Source organism: Indicator indicator, chromosome 38 (assembly GCF_027791375.1).
Source record: "Indicator indicator isolate 239-I01 chromosome 38, UM_Iind_1.1, whole genome shotgun sequence".
NCBI lineage: Eukaryota > Metazoa > Chordata > Aves > Piciformes > Indicatoridae > Indicator > Indicator indicator.
This window is the reverse complement of record NC_072047.1, coordinates 2,953,824-2,972,459: the sequence shown is the minus strand read 5'-3', so window position 1 is coordinate 2,972,459 and position 18,636 is coordinate 2,953,824. Positions and strand designations below refer to the sequence as shown.

Sequence of the window (18,636 nt, the reverse complement as noted above, 5' to 3'; positions counted from 1 at the left end):
GGGGAAGGGGCTGGGGAGCAGGGGTGGGGAAGGGGCTGGGGAGCAGAGCTGGGGAAGGGGCTGGGGAGCAGGGCTGGGGAAGGGGCTGGGGAGCAGAGCTGGGGAAGGGGCTGGGGAGCAGGGGTGGGGAAGGGGCTGGGGAGCAGGGCTGGGGAAGGGGCTGAGGAGCAGGGGTGGGGAGGGGGCTGGGGAAGGGGCTGAGGAGCAGGGGTGGGGAAGGGGCTGGGGAGCAGGGCTGGGGAGCAGGGCTGGGGAAGGGGCTGGAGAACAGAGCTGGGGAGGGGGCTGAGGAGCAGGGGTGGGGAGCAGCAGCTGAGGGAGCTGGGGGTGTTCAGCCTGGAGAAAAGGAGGTTGAGGGAGATCTCATTGCTCTCTCCAGCTCCCTGAGAGGAGGCTGGAGCCAGGTGGAGCTTGAGCTCTTCTGCCAAGGAACAATGGAGAAATTGCCCCAAGATGCCCCAGGGGAGGTTCAGGTTGACCATGAGGAACAATTTCTTGGCTATGAGGAACAATTTCTTCCCCTTGAGGGTTGTCCAGGCCTGCCCTAGGCTGCCCATGGAGGTGGTGGAGTCCTCATCCCTGGAGGGGATTCAAAGCTGTGGTCCTGAGGGCCAGGGGCTGGTGGTGTCCTGGCAGTGCTGGGGTCAGGCTTGGCCTCAATGACCTTGAAGACCTCTCCCAGCCCAAGGCACCCTGAGGCTGTGTGGTTCCCTGTGTTGGGAGAGCAGCTCACAGGATGTGCTTCCCCACTTCTCCTGACCTGCTGAGGGCAGAGCTGTGGATCTGGGAGGTGTCCTGGGGGGGTAGAGGGGAGGAGGTTCCACCTCCAGCTGAGCTTGGGAAGGAGCAATAAAGATGGAGCTGCTTTGGGCTGGCTGCTGTGCAAGGCAGAAGCTGCTCACTGATGCTGAGGACACTTCTCTGGCTCTGACAGGCAGCTGACTGAACCCTGCTGGGGTTTGGCTTTGCCTCCTCCTTGGCACCTCCCTGGGCACACCTGATCTGCCTGGCGGTTTTGAGGTGGTTTTTTTTCCTCCCCTTTGGCCTTGCAGCTTCCACTTGTCCACAGCCTCCACTCCCTTCCCACCAGGGGTTAAAGTAGTCTCTAATTGAAGCCCTTTGTTCTTCTCCTCATTGATCTTCTTCCTCTTAATGTCCCCAGACCTATTTAAGGGATCGATGAGGACCCAGGGAAATGATTTATAGTGGTCTGAGGTTTGTTTTTTTTTTTCGTTCTTCAGCTCCAAACCTCAATGTTCCACAATGGTTGAGGAGATCCCAGCTGATGGATGGTAGGAGTGCAGCTGAATGATTTATGGACCCTTGGTTGCAAGGAGAATTATGCAGGGAAAATGTCACCAACCAGCCTTGGACAGAGGGGGAGAGGGAGGGGGGTTTGGAGGGGAAGGGAGGAGGAGGAGAAGAAGCAAAGTAAAGTGGGAGGAGGGTTTCCCTCACCCTGCTGGCCACAGTCTTCTCCATGCACCCCTGGGCACCAGTGAGCAGAGTCTGGCCCCAGCCTCTTGCCCCCCACAGCTCCTTTAGCTCTTGCTGAGCATTGCTCAGCTCCCCTCTGGGGCTGCTCTTCTGCAGGCTCTCAGCCCCAGGGCTCTCAGCCTTTGCTCCTCCCAGAGCTGCTCCAGGCCCCTCAGCAGCTTCCCAGCCTGCCCTGGACTCTCTCCAGCACTTCCCTGTCCCTCTGCAACTGGGGAGCCCAGAACTGGACCCAGGACTCCAGCTGTGGCCTCACCAGGGCAGAGTAGGGGAAGAGGAGAACCTTCCTCACCTCACCCTGCTGCCCACACTCTTCTCCATGCCCCTCAGGACACCCTTGAGGCCTTCTTGGCCCCCAGAGCACATTGCTGGCTCCTGACATCTTCTTGTCCCCCAGCACTCCCAGGTCCTTCTCCCTGGAGCTGCTTCCCAGCAGGTGCCCCCTCAGATGTGCTGCTGCAGGAGGTTGTTGCTCCCCAGGGGCACGACCCTGCCCTTGCCCTGGTTGCACTCCATGAGGTTGCTCTCCCCGAGCTCTCAGCCTGCCCAGGGCTCACTGGATGCCAGCACAGCCTGATGAGGGTCACCACTCCTCCCAGTTTGGTCCCACCAGCAAACTGCCTGAGGGTCCACAGTGTCCCTTCTTCCAGGCCACTGATGAAGATATTGACCCAGCCCTGACCCCTGAGAAGCACCACAAGCCCCAGGCCTCCTGTGCCACTGACCACAACCCCCTGACCCCTGTCCTCCAGCCAGTTCCCCACCCACCTCCCTGACCACTCATCTGATCCACACTTCCTGAGCTTCCCTATGAGGATGTCATGGGAGACAGTTTCCAAAGCCTGTCCAAAATCTTTCCTGCAGGAGCAGTCAGGGATTGGAACAGGCTGCCCAGGGAGGTAGTAGAGTTCCCCACCCCTGGAGGTGTTCCAGAAACCTGTGGCCATGGCACCTGGGGCCATGGTTTGGTGGCCATGGTGGGGTTGGGTTGATGTTGGACTGGGTGACCTTTGAGGGTTTTCTAACTCAAACAATTTTGTGTCTCTGGGATTGTGTGGTGCCACTTGTGCTGGAAGTGCTCCTGATTGCCTCCCTGCCCCTCATCAGTGCCTGGGCTGCAAACAGCTCCTCATCAGGGCATGCTGCTGGCATCTGCAGCCACAGAGAGACACAATCAGAGAATCAGAGACTCATAGAATCAGTCAGGGTTGGGAGGGACCACAAGCCTCAGCCAGTTCCAACCCCCCTGCCATGCCCAGGGACACCTCACACTGGATCAGGCTGGCCAGAGCCTCATCCAGCCTGGCTGCAAACACCTCCAGGGATGGAGCCTCAACCACCTCCCTGGACAACCCATTCCAGGCTCTCACCACTCTCATGGGGAAGAACTTCCTCCTCACATCCAGTCTGAATCTCCCCACTTCCAGCTTTATTCCATTCCCCCCAGTCCTATCACTCCCTGATAGCCTAAAAAGTCACAGAACACAGAAGCACAGAGTCCCAGAATCACAGAATAGGAATCACAGAATCAGTCCCAGAATCAGAGTCCCAGAGACACAGAATCAGAGACACAGAATCAGAGTCCCAGAATGGTTTGTGTTGGAAGTGACTTCAAAGCTCATCCAGTTCCAACCCCCTCCCATGGGCAGGGACCTTGAAGCTTCCCTTGAAGGTGTCCCATGGGCAGGGACACCTCCCACCAGCCCAGCTTGCTCAAGCCCTCATCCAGCCTGGCCTGGAGCACCTGCAGGGAGGAGGCAGCCACAGCCTCTCTGGGCAGCCTGTGCCAGCAGCATCTTAATCTTACCAAGAGCCTGGACCTCTCTTTGCAGTGCTCATGGTGATGGCCAACCCTCTGCCAGGGCTGCTGCAGGAGGTTGGGAGAGGGATGCAGTCTGAGGCTGGAGATGAGGAAGAAATTCTTGACAGTCAGGGTGGAACAGGCTGCCCAGGGAGGTTGTGGCTGCCCCCTGCCTGGAGGTGTCCAAGGCCAGGCTGGATGAGGCCTTGGGCAACCTGGGCTGGTGGGAGGTGTCCCTGCCCATGGGACACCTTCAAGGGAAGCTTCAAGGTCCCTGCCCATGGGACACCTTCCTGGGAAGCTTCAAGGTCCCTTCCAACCCAACCCCTTCTGTGAATCCATGACCACAAATGTTTCACCCCAAGCCTGTAGCTTTGGCAGAAGGTCTGAGTGGATCTTGTTCTCTCTTGGCCAGGTTGGGAAGCTCAGCTGAGAGCTTCTCTTGCAGGAGAAGACCTCCAGGAAAGGATTTGCATGGCCATAGTGATTTTGATGCTCATCTCTTGCAGGTGATTGGCCTGGTGATGGCTTGGCTCTATTGGCAGCAGCTGGATGAGATCTACTCCCAGCTGGATGCTGTTGACTTCAGGATCCTGGAGATGAGAGATTTCAGCTTTGGAGCAGTGGACCTGAGTGGTGCTGGCTGGTGCTGGTGCTTGCCCAAGGAAGGAGGCTACATCCCTGTCAATGCAGAGGAGCAGGAGGAGGAGGATGAGGAGGTCACCATCTGCCAGAGCAAAGTGTGAGAAGGAGGAGGAGGAGGACAGGAAGACAGCTTGGAGCCAAGCCCTGCAGGAGGTGGTGGATGGTGAATGAGGACAGGACAGGACTGGCCCTGGAGCAGGCTGCCAGGAGAGGTTGTGGAGTCTCCTCTGGAGCCTTTGCAGCCCTGTCTGGATGTGTTCCTGTGTGCCCTGTGCTGGATTCTCTGCTCCTGCTCTGGCAGGGGCTTGGACTGGAAGCTCTCCAGAGGTCCCTTCCAACATCCTGTGATCCTATGATCTTCTCAGGTTCAGGAGATGCCTTGTGGGACACATTGGACAGTTCAGTGCCCTGAGAGCTCCTGGGGTCCTTCTGCTGCCTTGGGGGTTTGAAGCATTTGGACATCTTCATATTTGGGGCTTTGGGGGTGGAATTTTTTTCTTTTTTACACAATAAATGTGAATTTGTGATGTTTTCTAAAGTCCCCTCCACTCACTGCACACTGCCTGGGTCATCAGGGACTGGGGTGACACCACTTCCATTGCATGAGGAGAGGCTGAGAGCCCTGGGGTGGTGAGTGTGGAGAGGAGAAGGCTGAGAGGGATCTGCTCAATGTCTCTCAAGAGCTGAGGGCTGGGGGCAGGAGGCAGGGGCCAGGCTCTGCTCACTTGCACCCTGGGCTAGGCCAAGGGGCACTGGATGGAAACTGCAGCACAGGAGGTTGCAGCTCAGCAGGAGGAGGAACTTCTGCACTGGGAGGCTCCCAGAGGCCTGGAGCAGGCTGCCCAGAGAGGTTGTGGAGTCTCCTTGTCTGGAGCCTTTGCAGCCCTGTCTGGATGTGTTCCTGTGTGCCCTGTGCTGGATTCTCTGCTCCTGCTCTGGCAGGGGGCTTGGACTGGAAGCTCTCCAGAGGTCCCTTCCAGCCCCTAACATCCTGAGAGCTGTGATCCTGTGATCCTTAGAGTTAGAGGTTTTGCCTATCCCCTGACAAATAGTGGCTTGAGGGTAGATCCCCACATGTGCACAGCACCCAGGTATGCCCAGGACCTAGGTGTGACCAGGCCAAAGGTATGACCAGGACCTAGCTGTGCCCAGGCACCAGAAAGGGCAAAGTGGAGCACCTTGCCCTGCAAAGCTTTCCCAAAGGGCATTCCCAGGCTTCAGATCCCCAAGGAGGCATAACCTGCTCCCCCTGGAGCAAGGCAGATGTTTGGGCAAGGCTTGCACAGGAGGAGAACCTCAGTATCTGAAGGTTTCCAGCTCTTCCCTATCCACTCTTCATGCCCCTGCCAGGAAAAGGAGAGCCCAGGAGGGCTTAAAGGACAGATTCCTTCATTGTGGCACTGTGATGCCCCTGGGATGGAGGCAACTCCCCTCTGCTGGAGACCAACATCTAATGAGCAGGTAGGGAACAACCTTCTGTGTGTTTTATAGCACAACTTGGTGACCAAGGCAGCAATTCCCTCCCACATCACTCAGGATATAGAAATTAATTAGTGTAGAGGAGAGGAACCTGAGGAAGTTCAAGCAGGGCAAGGGCAGGGTCCTGCCCCTGGGGAGCAACAACCTCCTGCAGCAGGGCTGGGGAGGGGGAACCTGCTGGGGAGCAGCTCCAAGGAGAAGGATATGGGAATGGTGGGGGACAAGAAGGTGCCCAGGAGCCAGCAATGTGCCCTGGGGGCCAAGAAGGCCTCAAGGGTGTCCTGAGGGGCAAGAGAGGTTCTTCTCCTCCTCTACTCTGCCCTAGTGAGGCCACATCTGGACTCCCGGGTCCAGTTGTGGGCTCCCCAGTTGTGGGCTCCCCAGTTGCAGAGCCTAGGAAGTGCTGGAGAGAGTCCAGGACAGGCTGGGAAGCTGCTGAGGGGCCTGGAGCAGCTCTGGGAGGAGCAAAGGCTGAGAGCCCTGGGGCTGAGAGCCTGCAGAAGAGCAGCCCCAGAGGGGAGCTGAGCAATGCTCAGCAAGAGCTAAAGGAGCTGTGGGGGGCAAGAGGCTGGGGCCAGGCTCTGCTCACTGGTGCCCAGGGACAGCACAAGGGGCAAGGGGCACAAATTGGCACCCAGGAGGTTCCACCTGAGCAGGAGGAAAAAGTTTTTTGTTGTGAGGGTGCTGGAGGGCTGGAGCAGGCTGCCCAGAGAGGTTGTGGAGTGTCCTTGTGTGGAGAGCTTCCAACCCCCCCTGGGCATTGTGGTGCTGGGCAAGCTGCTGTGGGTGCCCTGCTGGAGCAGAGGGGGTTGGACTGGACGAACTCCAGAGGTCTCTTTGGAATCCAGAGCCTGGGTGATCTATTTGTCTGCCCAAGAAGGGAGATGTGGCTCAGCCTTGCTGTGCTTCTGCTGGGCTCTGTCTCCCTCTTCTGACTGCTGCCAGCCCTGCAGTGGCAGTGGTGTCCCTCAGGGGTTTGTGCTGGGACCTGCACTGTTCAATGTTCTTATCAATGACACAGGCAGTGAGATTGAAGGCACCATCAGAAGTGTGCAGATGGCACCAAGCTGAGTGGTGCTGTCCATACAGCAGAGGGGCAGGATGGCATCCAGAGGCACCTTGACAGGTTGGGGAGGTGACCCCAGGTGAACCTCATGAGTTTCCACCAGAGCAAGTGCAGGGTCCTGCACCTGGGCTGAACAATCCTCCCTGTCAGTACAGACTGGGGGAGGAGGTGTTGGAAAGCAGCCCTGGGGAAAAGGCCTTGGGGGTGCTGGTGGTGAGAAGCTGGCCAGGAGCAGGCAGTGTGAGCCTGCAGCACAGGAGGCAAATCCCAGCCTGGGCTGCATCCAAAGCAGCACTGCCAGAGAGCCAGAGGTGATTCTGCCACTTGGCTCTGCTCTGGGGAGACCTCACCTGCAGTGCTGTGTGCAGGAATGGAGCCCTCAAGATAGGAAGGACATGGAGCTGATGGAGAAGGTCCAGAGGAGGGCCAGGAAAATGCTCAGGGGGGTGGAGGAGCTCTGCTACAGGACAGGCTGAGAGAGCTGGGGGTGTTCAGCATGGAGAGGAGAAGGCTCCAGGGAGACCTTAGAGCTGCCTTCCAGCACCTGAAAGGGGCTACAGGAAGGATGGAGAGAGACTGCTTGCAAAGGCCTGCAGGGACAGGACCAGGGGCAATAGCTTCAAACTAGAACAGAGAAGACTTGGATTGGATGTGAGGAACAAGTTCTGCACCAGGAGGCTGCTGGAACACTGCAACAGGTTGCCCAGGGAGGTGGTTGGGGCCCATCCCTGGAGATATTCAAGGTGAGGCTGGAGAGGGCTCTGGGCAACCTGCTCCAGTGGAGGATGTCCCTGCTGAGTACAGGGAGCTTGGACTGGATCAGCTTTGGAGCTCCCTTCCAACCCAGACCATTCTATGACTTTTTGAACTAAAACATCAATCCTGCAGCACAAGCCTGAAAAAAAAAAAACAACTCACTTTTGACTTCTTTCCCCCCTTCCTCCCCTCAAATCACATTGAAAATGGATCTGTGACCCACAAGAGCTGAGCAGTGGGAAAGGTGAAGCTTTTTAATGGCCAAAATCGTTGTGGCTCTTCCAAGAAGTGGAGAAGTTGAAACCTGCAGCCCAGGGGAACGAAGGGAGAATGATTGGCTGAGGAATTTCAGGGTGGCTGCCTCAACCTGCCCATCTTCTAGCTTGGACCTGATGGGCTCTGAGGTCTTTTCCAACCTGGTCGAATCAGTGATTCTGTGCTCTCAGGGGCTTCAGGGATGTTGCTTTTCCACCTTCTCCACCCTCTCCCCTGAAGGGCTTTAGTGAAACCTTGAAACAGAAGCTGAGAAATTCAACCTGCTCTTTGTATCTCCGTGGGTTTGGAGAGAGGGAAAGTTAATTTCTGTTATTTTTTTTCTTTATCTACAGGACAAGCAGCCAGCAGCATCTCCATCTGGCTGGGCAGAGCCTGGCTACAGGACCAGCAGCTACCAACAGCTTTATCTGTCTGGGCAGAGCCTGCTGATGCTGGGTACAGGACAGGCAGCCAGCAGCATCTTCTTATGTCTGGGCAGAGCTTGGGTACAGAACCAGCAGCCAGCAGCATCTTTATCTGTCTGGGCAGAACCTGCTGATGCAGGGTACAGGACCAGCAGCATTTCCATCTGGCTGGGCAGAGCTTGGGTACAGGACCAGCAGCTACCAACACCTTCTTGTGTCTGGGCAGAGATTGGGTACAGGACCAGCAGCCAGCAGCATCTTTATCTGTCTGGGCAGAGCCTGCTGATGCTGGGTACAGGACAAGCAGCCAGCAGCATTTCCATCTGGCTGGGCAGAGCTTGGGTACAGGACCAGCAGCCACCAACATCCTTATGTGGCTGGGCAGAGCCTGCTGATGCTGGGTACAGGATAAGCAGCCAGCAGCATTTCCATCTGGCTGGGCAGAGCCTGGGTACAGGACCAGCAGCCACCAACACCTTCATGTGGCTGAGCAGAGCTTGGGTACAGGACGAGCAGCCAGCAGCATCTCCATCTGGCTGGGCAGAGCCTGCTGATGCTGGTCCTTGGCACAGGCAGTGCTGGCAGGAGTGGATGCTGGCAGGTTTCATGCCTGGACTGATGCTGGTTTTCAGCAGCTGGTGAGTGATGGGAGATGGGGAGAAGTTGATTCCTGCATCAGCTTGGCCACCTGAGTCCCCTGCATCCCATAGGCCCATCTGGATGTGCTCTGTGTGACCTGCCCTAGGTGATCCTGGGCTGGCAGGGTTGGACTGGACTGGATGATCTCCAGAGGTCCCTTCCAACCCCTAACATTCTGTGATTCCCACTCAAACCACTACACAATTCCATGATTCCATATGAAGGGGAGAACTGAGCCCAGGCTGATCTCCAGAGGTCCCTTCCAATCCCTAACACTCTGTGATTCCATGATTCCACGATTGCATAAATGCACTTTGCAGAAGCTTTTCTCCTCCCTTAGAAACCTTAAATAAAGGAAATACCAAGAAAATTCCCTAATTCATCCTAAAATTTGGTTCTTCAAATAGCTGCTGCCTGGTTCCCAACCTGACCCTGATACAACTGGAAGAGCAAATCCAATGCAATGGAAGCTGGGCAATAAAATGGGAGCAGGGATAAAGTATCAAACAGGTTTTGCCTTGCTCCAGATTGTGCCAGGGAATCATATCACAGAATGGGAGGGGTTGGAAAAGACCTCTGGAGATCATCTTGTCCAAGCCCCCTGCCAGAGCAGGGACACCCAGTGCAGGGCACACAGGAATGCATCCGGATGGGGCTTGAACGTCTCCAGAGAAGAACACTCCACAACCTCTCTGGGCAGCCTGCTCCAGCCCTCCAGCACCCTCACAACAAACAACTTTCTCCTCCTCTTCAGATGGAACCTCTTGGGTGCTACTTTGTGCCCAGCACATGAGCAGAGTCTGGCCTCAGCCTCTTGCCCCCCACAGCTCCTTTAGCTCTTGCTGAGCATTGCTCATCTCCCCTCTGGGGCTGCTCTTCTGCAGGCTCTCAGCCCCAGGGCTCTTCAGCCTTTGCTCCTCACAGAGCTGCTACAGGCTCCTCAGCAGCTTCCCAGCCTCTCCAGCACTTCCCTGTCCCTCTACAACTGGGAAGCCCAGAACTGGACCCAGGACTCCAGCTGTGGCCTCACCAGGGCAGAGTAAGGGGAGAACCTTCCTCACTGGACCCAGGGCTCCAGATGTGTCCAACTTTCTCCTCATGCTGAGGTGGAACCTCCTGGGTTCCAGTTTGTGCCCGTTGCCCCTTCTCCTCTCACTGGGCACCACCCCAAAGATCCTGGCACCTTCACCCTGACACCCACCCCTCAGCTCTTGATAGCCACTGATCAGATCCCCTCTCAGCCTTCTCCTCTCCAACCAGCCCCAGGGCTCTCAGCCTTCCTCCATAGCAGAGCTGTTCCAAGCCCCTTCCTCAGCCTCGCAGCTCTCCGCTGGACTCTCTCCAGCAGCTCCCTGGCTCTCTTGAAGCAGGGAGCCCAAAAGTGGCTTCCTCTCCCCAGCGGCAAGAGAAAAGCCCCAATCTCAGGGGACCTTAAAGCAGGGAGTCTGCTCACCCAGCGCCGGGTGGTGGTGCCGAGGGGCCGGGCGCTGCGTCGATAAGGATCTATCGATGGCCCTGGTTAAAAGGCGAAGCAGAGGGGAAGCAGCCAGGCATGAAACAGGACCTGGCAGCTCAGGAAGGGCAGAGGCCACGCTCCTGTGACCAGAAGCTTGGCCTTCATGAAATCCAATTGACATGTTCTGCGTGGTCAGAGCAAAGCGTGGAGGGGACAGGGCTGTGTCGTCAGAGGTTCCACCTGAACACCAGGAGGAAGTTCTTCAACCGAAAGGTGCTGGAGCCCTGGAGCAGGCTGCCCAGAGAGGTGGTGGACTCTCCATCATGGAGGTCATTCCAAACCCACCTGGAGGGATTTCTGTGTCACCTTCTTTAGGTGAACTTAGCTTTGGCAGGGGGGGTTGGACTGGGGGATCTCCAGAGGTCCTTTCCAAGCCCTACCGTGCTGTGATTGTGGAAAGTCACAAAAGAATTCAATGCTCAACCTGCCTTCAAAACCCCCAAATGCTCTGCAGCTGATCCTCTCACCCCTCAAAGAGGTTAAGAGCTTTCTCCTTGGTGGTGATAACTTTGCCTCCCTGAAGAATTCCCTTCCACTCCTTAATCATGGAATCACAGAATCATGGAACTAGTGCGGTTGGAAGAGAGCTTTAAGATCAGGGAGTGTCTTGGCCTCACAATGCACCACTGCCCCTGAACCACAACCCTCAGCACCACATCCCTCAGCACCACATCCACACAGGTCCTGCAAGCTAGGGATGGACAAATTGAATTTTCCTACATCCTGGAGGTCTGATATCCAGAGTCCATCACTGCACAAGAGCAGATCTCCACTGCTACACTTCTCCATCCTCTCTGGACCTCTGATATCTTTAGATCATCACTGCATGAGACCAGATTTCCACTGCTACCATGTCCCATCCTCTCTGGAGGTCTCATATCTGGAGTCCATCACTGCACAGGACCAGCTCTCCACTCCTACACTGCTCCATCCTCTCTGCTGCTCTCATGTCTTTAGACCATCTCTGCTGAAGACCAGCTCTCCACTCCTACCATGCTCCATCCTCTCTGGTGCTCTCCTGTCTAGAGCCCATCACTGTGCAAGACCAAATCTCCACTGATACAGTCTGATATCTTTAGACCATCAATGCACAAGACCAGATCTCCACTGCTACACTGCTCCATCCTCCCTGGTGCTCTCATATCTAGAGCCCATCACTGTGCAAGACCAGATGTCCATTGCTCTGATGTCCCATCCTCTCTGGAGGTCTCATATCTAGAATCCATCACTGCATGAGACCAGATCTCCACTGGTATGGTCTGATATCCACAGACCATCACTGCACAGGACCTGATCTCCACTGCTACACTGCTCCATCCTCTCTGCTGCTTTGATATCTTTAGACCATCAATGCACAAGACCAGCTCTCCACTGCTACACTGCTCCATCCTCTCTGCTGCTTTGATATCTTTAGACCATCACTGCACAGGACCAGCTCTCCACTGCTACACTGCTCCATCCTCTCTGCTGCTCTCCTCTCTGGAGCCCACCACTGCACAGGACCAGCTCTCCATGCCCCATCCTCTCTGGAGTTCTGTTTGCATCCCATGATGCCTTTCTCCTCCCAAAGTCAATGAGCAGTGCCCAAAATACATTTTCCCCCTGGGAGCTGCAGAGGCATTTGGCAGAGGGCATCGATAGGATGGTTGCAAGAGGAGCTTTGTCTCAAGGCAATCTGGGCTCCCACACCCACTGGTGCTGTTGACTTTGCTCCACCTCCCCTTTCTGAGTGATTTTTGGGGAGTTCAAGGTGAGTTGGTTTGGAGGGGGGAAAAATGGGGGGATTGGGTTTGGTTTGGGGGTTTTTTGGGTGGAATTGGAAGTTGGTAGTGATCTGCTCCTGTCTCATGTGCTTGAAGTTGTGTTTTCTGACAGTTCTGGTCTGTGTCTGTTTGTGTGCAAGGATTTGGGGAGGGAAAAGTCTTTGTGTGTTAAAAACAGAAAAAAAATGAGAGGGTAGGGGAAAAAAAAATCCAAACAACCCCAGGTTGGGTGCTTCATAAATCAGCCAGCATCAAGCAGGACCTTTCATCCAGCAGTGGAGCTTTGTGGTGGCTTTATCAGATGTGGGTTTTGCTGCCCAGCAGAGCTGTCCTCACCAAGCTAAATACTTCTTAGGGTGTTAGGCAGTGATAGAACTAGGGGAAAAGGAGCAAAACTAGAAGTGGGGAGGTTCAGATTGGATGTTAGGAAGAAATTCTTGCCCATGAGGTGGGGGGGAGAGACTGGCACAGGTTGCCCAGGGAGGTGGTGGAAGCCTCATCCCTGGAGGTTTTTGCAGCCAGGCTGGAGGTGGCAGTGAGCAACCTGCTGTAGTGTGAGGTGTCCCTGCCCATGGCAGGGAGTTGGAACTGGATGAGAGCCTTGAGCTCCCTTCCAACCCTGACAATTCTCTGATTCTATGAAATGGTACCCAAAAAAATCTTATTTCATCCCAGCACAAACCCAGCTGAAAGGTTTTCTGCCTCCATCCATCATCTGGGGACCCTGAACTAGAGCTGGAAGCTCATGGGAGGGTTTCTGACCCTTCATCTGTTAGAAGCTTCTTTTAAGAGCAAAATTACTTCTGCCTGCAGCTGGGTGAGGATTTCTTGTCTCCTTCCTAAAATCCTCACAATTAACCCCAAAAGCTTATTCTCAGGAAGCCAAGGCTTTGTGATTCACAGAATTGTCAGGGTTGGAAGGGACCTCAAAGATCATCCAGTTCCAACCCTCCTGCCATGGGCAGGGACACCTCACACTAGAGCAGGATGATTGATGTTATCCCTTAATTGGCCCAGTTTGGAGGCACAATTGTCCAGCCAGAGATGTCTGCTGCTAAAATAAATCCATTCCTGAACCTGTACCAAAAGTCTCCAATTGGTGTGGTCCAAAAAGAAGGCCATATCTGTTAAACCAGGGAATGCCCTCAAGCACCAACTGGGTTAAGGCTGGAGCCCATATTGGGCTGGAGATGGTCAGTGTGAAGATAACATGGCCCTCAAAAGAATCCCAAATCAAGGAATGTCCTCAAGCAGCAACTGGGTTAAAGCTGGAGCCCACATTAGGCTGGAGAAGGTCAGTATGAAGATAATATGGCCCCCCAAAAGAATCCCAAATCTATTAAATCAAGAAGTGCCTTCAAACAGCAGCTGGCTTTAGGCTGCAGCCTGTATCAGGCTTGGCCCCGGGGGGTCAATAACTCAACTTCTCACCAGACCCAACCTGGCCAACCCTGATCCCTCCCAGCTCTTTAGGTACACATCCCTTGTTTGCTTGGGTTTTTGAACTTATTTGGCTTGAACTGTGAAGTTTTCAGCCCTAAAAGAGCTTCCTGGTGATGCTGCCAGCCATGGCAGCAGCTGGAATGGGGCCGTGGAGAGGCTGCCTCTCAAAGTGACTTTGGGAGGCATCGACCCAGCTGCCAGGGCTTGTAACCATTCTCCCCTCCCAGTCAAGTGTGAAAGGCAATCACTGGAGGTCAGATAATTAGGAGGTTAATTAACAGCCGTGGCAAAATCCAAAGGAGCTCCTATGGGGAGTAAAACAGCAGGTCTGGAGGAAGGTATCTGGATGAGGTCTGAAATCTGTGCTTAGGAGGTAGGGAAAACCAAACTGCTGCTGCAAACCCCCTTTGGTCTGTGCAGGCCCCCCCCAAATTGAAGGGGTGCTTATGTCCAGGGAGCAACCCCTGCTGGACTCCTGTCTGGAATGGTGCTGCAAAATCTCTGTCAGAATCTCTTATGCTTCACTGGTGCCTCCCTTTCAGCAGCAGAAATAGGAAAGCAAGGCTGGAACCCCGGGGGGGATTGATCCGAATTCTGTTAGAAGCGGGGAGAGGGGAGGGGGAGCATGGGCAGGGCTGAGAGCTAACTGGGGTCGGCGAGACACAAGAGGTGCTGGAAGGTCCATGGTGTATCCACGGGAAAGGTCCCAGCTCCCTGGAGCATCCAGAGGGAAGGTCCCAGCTCCCCGGCGTATCCACAGGGAAGGTCCCCCCTCCCTGGAGCTTCCAGAGGGAAGGTCCCCGCTCCCTGGAGCATCCACAGGCAAGGTCCCCGCTCCCTGGAGCATCCACAGGCAAGGTCCCAGCTCCCTGGACATCCACAGGGAAGGTCCCAGCTCCCTGGAGCGTCCACAGGGAAGGTCCCAGCTCCCTGGAGCATCCACGGGGAAGGTCCCAGCTCCCTGGTGCATCCTCACCCCAGGCAGGAAGGACTCACCAGGGCCACACGTGTAGGATTCCGGTAGCGGCGAGCACCCAGGGGGTGTGCACAGAGGCTGTTCCCCTGCCCAGCACCCTTTAAAAATCTCTCTCTCCTCCCTGCGGCTCAGCCCTCTCCAAACAGCGGGACCATGCTGGAGGATGACGATGGGATGAGCGAGAGGGGCCTCAGCAGCTCCAGGAGGAGATACGACGATGAGGAAGGTGAGCAAACCCTCAGAGGTGCCCCAAAGAGCAGTGAGGTCTTCCCTGGCGCTTGCTGCTCGGCACATCCCTCGGGGAAAAGAAAACCAAAACCTCCTGGTGGTGCTTTAAACCCGGTGGGAAGAGGTCGAATATCTCCCTCGCTTTTCTTTTACCCCCCCCCCCCAGGATCTCTCTAAATCTTTTTTTCCACCTGCCTCCCCCTCCCAGACTACCACTCCATCTACATCGGGGTGCCGGTGCCCCGGGGCTACCGGAGGAAACGGCGCCGGCGGAGATCAGCCTCCAGCCGGGACAGGAGCGAGAGCGAGAGGCAGTACGAGCGCCAGGAGCGCTCCGACACCGACGACGGCGGCCACGGCTGCTACGAGAGCGGCAACGACAACGCCAGCAGGACCAGTGAGTCGCCCTTGGGCTGCCCCGGAAAGCAGCAGGGGGTTCGCAGCCTCCTTTCATCCAGGAGTAAATCCGCCCCACCCCCACCCCCCACAGCTCCGTGCCCCCACCCCACCCCGAGCAGGTTGCTCGATCTGGTGTTTGGGTTTGCTGTTGGGTTTGGGCTTCCCAGGTTTCTTTTTCCCTGTGGATGTCTTGGAGAGCCAGGCAGAGGGTGTGGAATGGGGTTGGAGGCTGCTCAGGTGATGGGTGGGCTAAAAAGAGTTTCTTCTTGCTTGTTGTCCTTGCCCCTAAGAGGTGGCCCTTGCCTTTAGGAGGCGGTCCTGGCCCTTAGGAGATGACCATAGCCTTGGGAGGTAGCCCTTGCCCTTTGGAGGTGGTTCTTGCCCTTGGGTTGTGGCTCTTGGGAAGCTGCCTTTGCCCTTGGGAGGTGGCCCTTGCCTTTGGGAGGTGCTCCTTGCCCTTGGGAGGTGGTTCTTGCCCTCAGGAGGTTGTCTTTACCCTTTGGAAGCTGTCCTTGCCCTTGGGAGGTTGTCTTTATCCTTGGGAGCCTGCCCTTGCCCTTAGGAGGTGGCCCTTGGGAGGCTGCTAAGAAGGAGGTCAGGGTGCAGCAAGGGTGCAGCAGGGGCGCAACAGGGGCACAGCAAGGGCACAGCAGGGGCACAGCAGGGGTGCAGCAGGGGTGCAGCAGGGTCACACCTTGTTCCCGCCAGGCTTTTGCCCGAGGCTTTGCCTCCTCTGCTTAAATCTCCTTAGCAGAGATTAACATTTTACTCAGCAGAGGAGCTGGCCCTCTCTTGGGGTTTGGGGCTTGTTCCACCCCCACCTCACCGCCCCCCCCCCCCCCCCCCCCCCGATATTTGGCCTCAGCTTTATGTGGAGCAATACCACAGCACAGCTCAGCAGAGCTCCCAGGGGCTCAGCTTTGCTTTTCCCTGCAGCAGGAAAAGTTTCCCTCTCGTATTTTTCTTTTTGCCACAGGGGAGAGGTATTTTATGTGCTTCACTGCCAGCCCCTTCATGCCTCTGATGGTGGAGCAAGTGGGACCACATCCACACAGGCATCAAATGCCACCACTGGGCTGGATTTGGAGGGGGTAGGCAGATGCTGGGCTGCAGGCAGATGCTGGGCTGCAGGCAGATGCTGGGCTGCAGGCAGATGCTGGGCTGCAGGCTGATGCTGGGCTGCAGGTAGATGCTGGGCTGCAGACAGATTCTGAGCTGCAAATCATTTGCTGGGAAGGTGGGGAGGGGAAATCCACCCCAACTTCCTAGGAAACCTCTCTCATTTCACTGTGGGGTTTCTTTTTTCCCCCTCCCCACCTCCTAGCCAAATTTCTCTGCCCTCTGCTTGGAGGGAGGTTTCTCACCTCACTCTGGGCAGAAAATAAAAATAAAAAAAATAAAAAAAAAAACCAGAAACCTGCCTAAAATAACTTCTAAGCTTTGGAGCTTTGTCCTCCAAGCTGTTCCTTCCTCCCTCCCTCCTTCCCTCCTTCCTTGTCGTGGCTCACTCCTTGCCCCCCAAGGCGCTCACCTCTGCTAGGCTGCGTCCCGCTTGATTTGGTAACTTCCCGTCATGGGAGCCAAAGGGAGAGGAAAGTGCTTTCCATTCTCTATAATCTGCTCCTTAAGCCTCGGGAGTTTAACAAGCTGGAGTGGATAAAGGAGGAAGTTTCGGGGGTTTGCTGGTTTGGTGGCTTGGGGGTTTTGGTTTTGGTTGGAGTCAGGGGGGGGAAAAATGGAAACGGTTCCAGGTAAGGTCCTTTGCGTCGCTTCCCTTTTGTGGCAGGGAGGGAGGAGTGGGAAGGGAGGGAAGGGCTCCCTCTGAGTTTGGGGGTTTGCCTTTTTGGGTTGTTTTGGTCTTTGTTTTTTTTTCCTTGCCAAAACGACTTGGGAGGCTGTATGGGGTTGGAGGAGGGGAGTAGGCTCCAAAACTCACCCCAAAAGTTTAATGGAGAGGGGAGAGAGGGGGAAGGGGAATTTTGATATCTGAAGGGGATCTACAGGAAGGCTGGGGAGGGCCTGATCAGAAGGGCCTTTGGGGATAGGGTGAGGGGCAATGGTTTGAACGTCCAGGGAGAGCTTAGTGCTGCCTTCCAGTACCTGAAGGGGCTCCAGGAAAGCTGGGGAGGGACTTTGGGCTTGAAGTGACAGGACGAGGGGTGCTGGTTTGAAACTGGAACAGAGCAGGTTGGGGCTGGGCATCAAGAGGAAGTTCTGCACAGTCAGGGTGGTGAGACACTGGGACAGGTTGCCCAGGGAGGTGGTGGAGGCCCTGTGCCTGGAGACATTCAAGGTCAGACTTGCTGTAGCCCTGGGCTGCCTGTTGTAGGTGGAGGTGTCCCTGCTGACTGCAGGGGGCTTGGATGAGATGACCTTGGAGGGTCCCTTCCAAGCCAATGCCCCCTGTGAAATGTAGCAGCTTCTGCTGCTCCCCAGCAGTGGGGCAGCAGAAAAGGTGATATTTAGAAGGAGAAAAGTCTCCAGACCTCAGGGTGCATGGAACATCTCATCCCATGGGATAAGAACAAGAATTCAGGATCTCATCCCTTGGGATGGGCACCTCAGATTCCCCTATTTGGGGGGTGACAGAGACTCTTCTGAGCCATGAAATGCCAGGGAAAAGCTGTTCCAGATTCCAAAGGACCCCAGAAGCAGCTGGTTAATGTGCTGGAGCCTTAATTCAAGCTTCTGCCTGCTGCCCAGCCAGATTGGGAACCCTGGGCAGCATCATGTCCCCATGTCCCCTATTTTAGCACCTTGGCAATGGTGCCTGAAGCCAGAGCTGGGGATTTGGTTTGGAAAAGTGTCCCTGGGGAAGGTTTTACTGATGGCTCAAAGCTGGGGTGTGAAGGGCTTTGTGCACTTCAGATTAAAGGAAGTGTCAATGAGGTGGGACTGCTCCATCCTGTCCAGCCAGCCAGAGAAAGGTTGGTTCTTGCCTACCTGAAATGGTCCAATTCATCCCCAGAGATGGTGCTGAGCTAATTCCATGTCTGTTGGCTCCATTCAGATCCACCATAGATGGAATCAGTGGAGTGGTGTTGGGTGTGAAACAGGAATTGCAGCTGGGAGTCTTTCCCCATGGCAAAAAGTGGCTCAGGAAAGTCCAGACCTGCTCTGGGCACTGACTGAACTGTGTCCTCCAAGAAATAGCTGCAGTTTGGGAGTTTGGGGCCAGCAGCTTTACTCTTGCATTCCCCAGCAGTGCCAAGCCCTGTTCAATGCATCCTGCAAGTGAATCCTTGCTGCTTCCCAGCATTAATTTTTGGTCCTGGAGCAAAGTTCCAGGAGAATAAACCCAAAGCACTGAGAGATGAGCTGCAGGCAGACGCTGGGCTGCAGGCAGACGCTGGGCTGCAGGCAGACGCTGGGCTGCAGGCAGATGCTGAGCTGCAGGCAGATGCTGGGCTGCACACAGATTCTTAGCTGCAGGTAGATGCTGAGCTGCAGGCAGATGCAGAGCTGCACACAGAGGCTGGGGCTGCAGGCAGAGGCTGGGGCTGCAGGCAGAGGCTGGGCTGCAGGCAGAGGCTGGGCTGCAGGCAGAGGCTGAGCTGCAAGCTGATGCTGAGCTGCAGGCAGATGCTGGGCTACAGGCAGATGCTGAGCTGCAGGTAGACTCTGAGCTGCAGCCTGCTGCTCGCCTGGATGCTCTGCCTGGCACCAAGGGTCCTCCAGGAGGACAAACCTCCTGAGCTGAAGCTAAGTGGCCAAGTCCCAGCCTTGTTGATTTAGCTCCCAGTGCTTGGCT

At 55.8% G+C, this 18,636-nt stretch overlaps 2 protein-coding genes across 2 annotated transcripts in view; both read left to right on the top strand.

The window, feature by feature from the left end:
- The window catches only part of LOC128978698 (tetraspanin-15-like), a 59,011-nt gene extending 54,970 nt beyond the window's left edge, over positions 1–4,041 (top strand). Inside the window, exon 8 of the mRNA XM_054396655.1 lies at positions 3,805–4,041. Coding sequence (XP_054252630.1) covers positions 3,805–4,041 — 237 coding nt within the window. The remainder of the gene's footprint in view (positions 1–3,804) is intronic.
- A 10,370-nt stretch (positions 4,042–14,411) lies between these two features.
- SLC4A5 (solute carrier family 4 member 5) overlaps positions 14,412–18,636 on the top strand; it is a 55,800-nt gene continuing 51,575 nt past the window's right edge. The window contains exons 1-2 of the mRNA XM_054396637.1: positions 14,412–14,484; positions 14,695–14,883. Coding sequence (XP_054252612.1) covers positions 14,412–14,484; positions 14,695–14,883 — 262 coding nt within the window. The remainder of the gene's footprint in view (positions 14,485–14,694; positions 14,884–18,636) is intronic.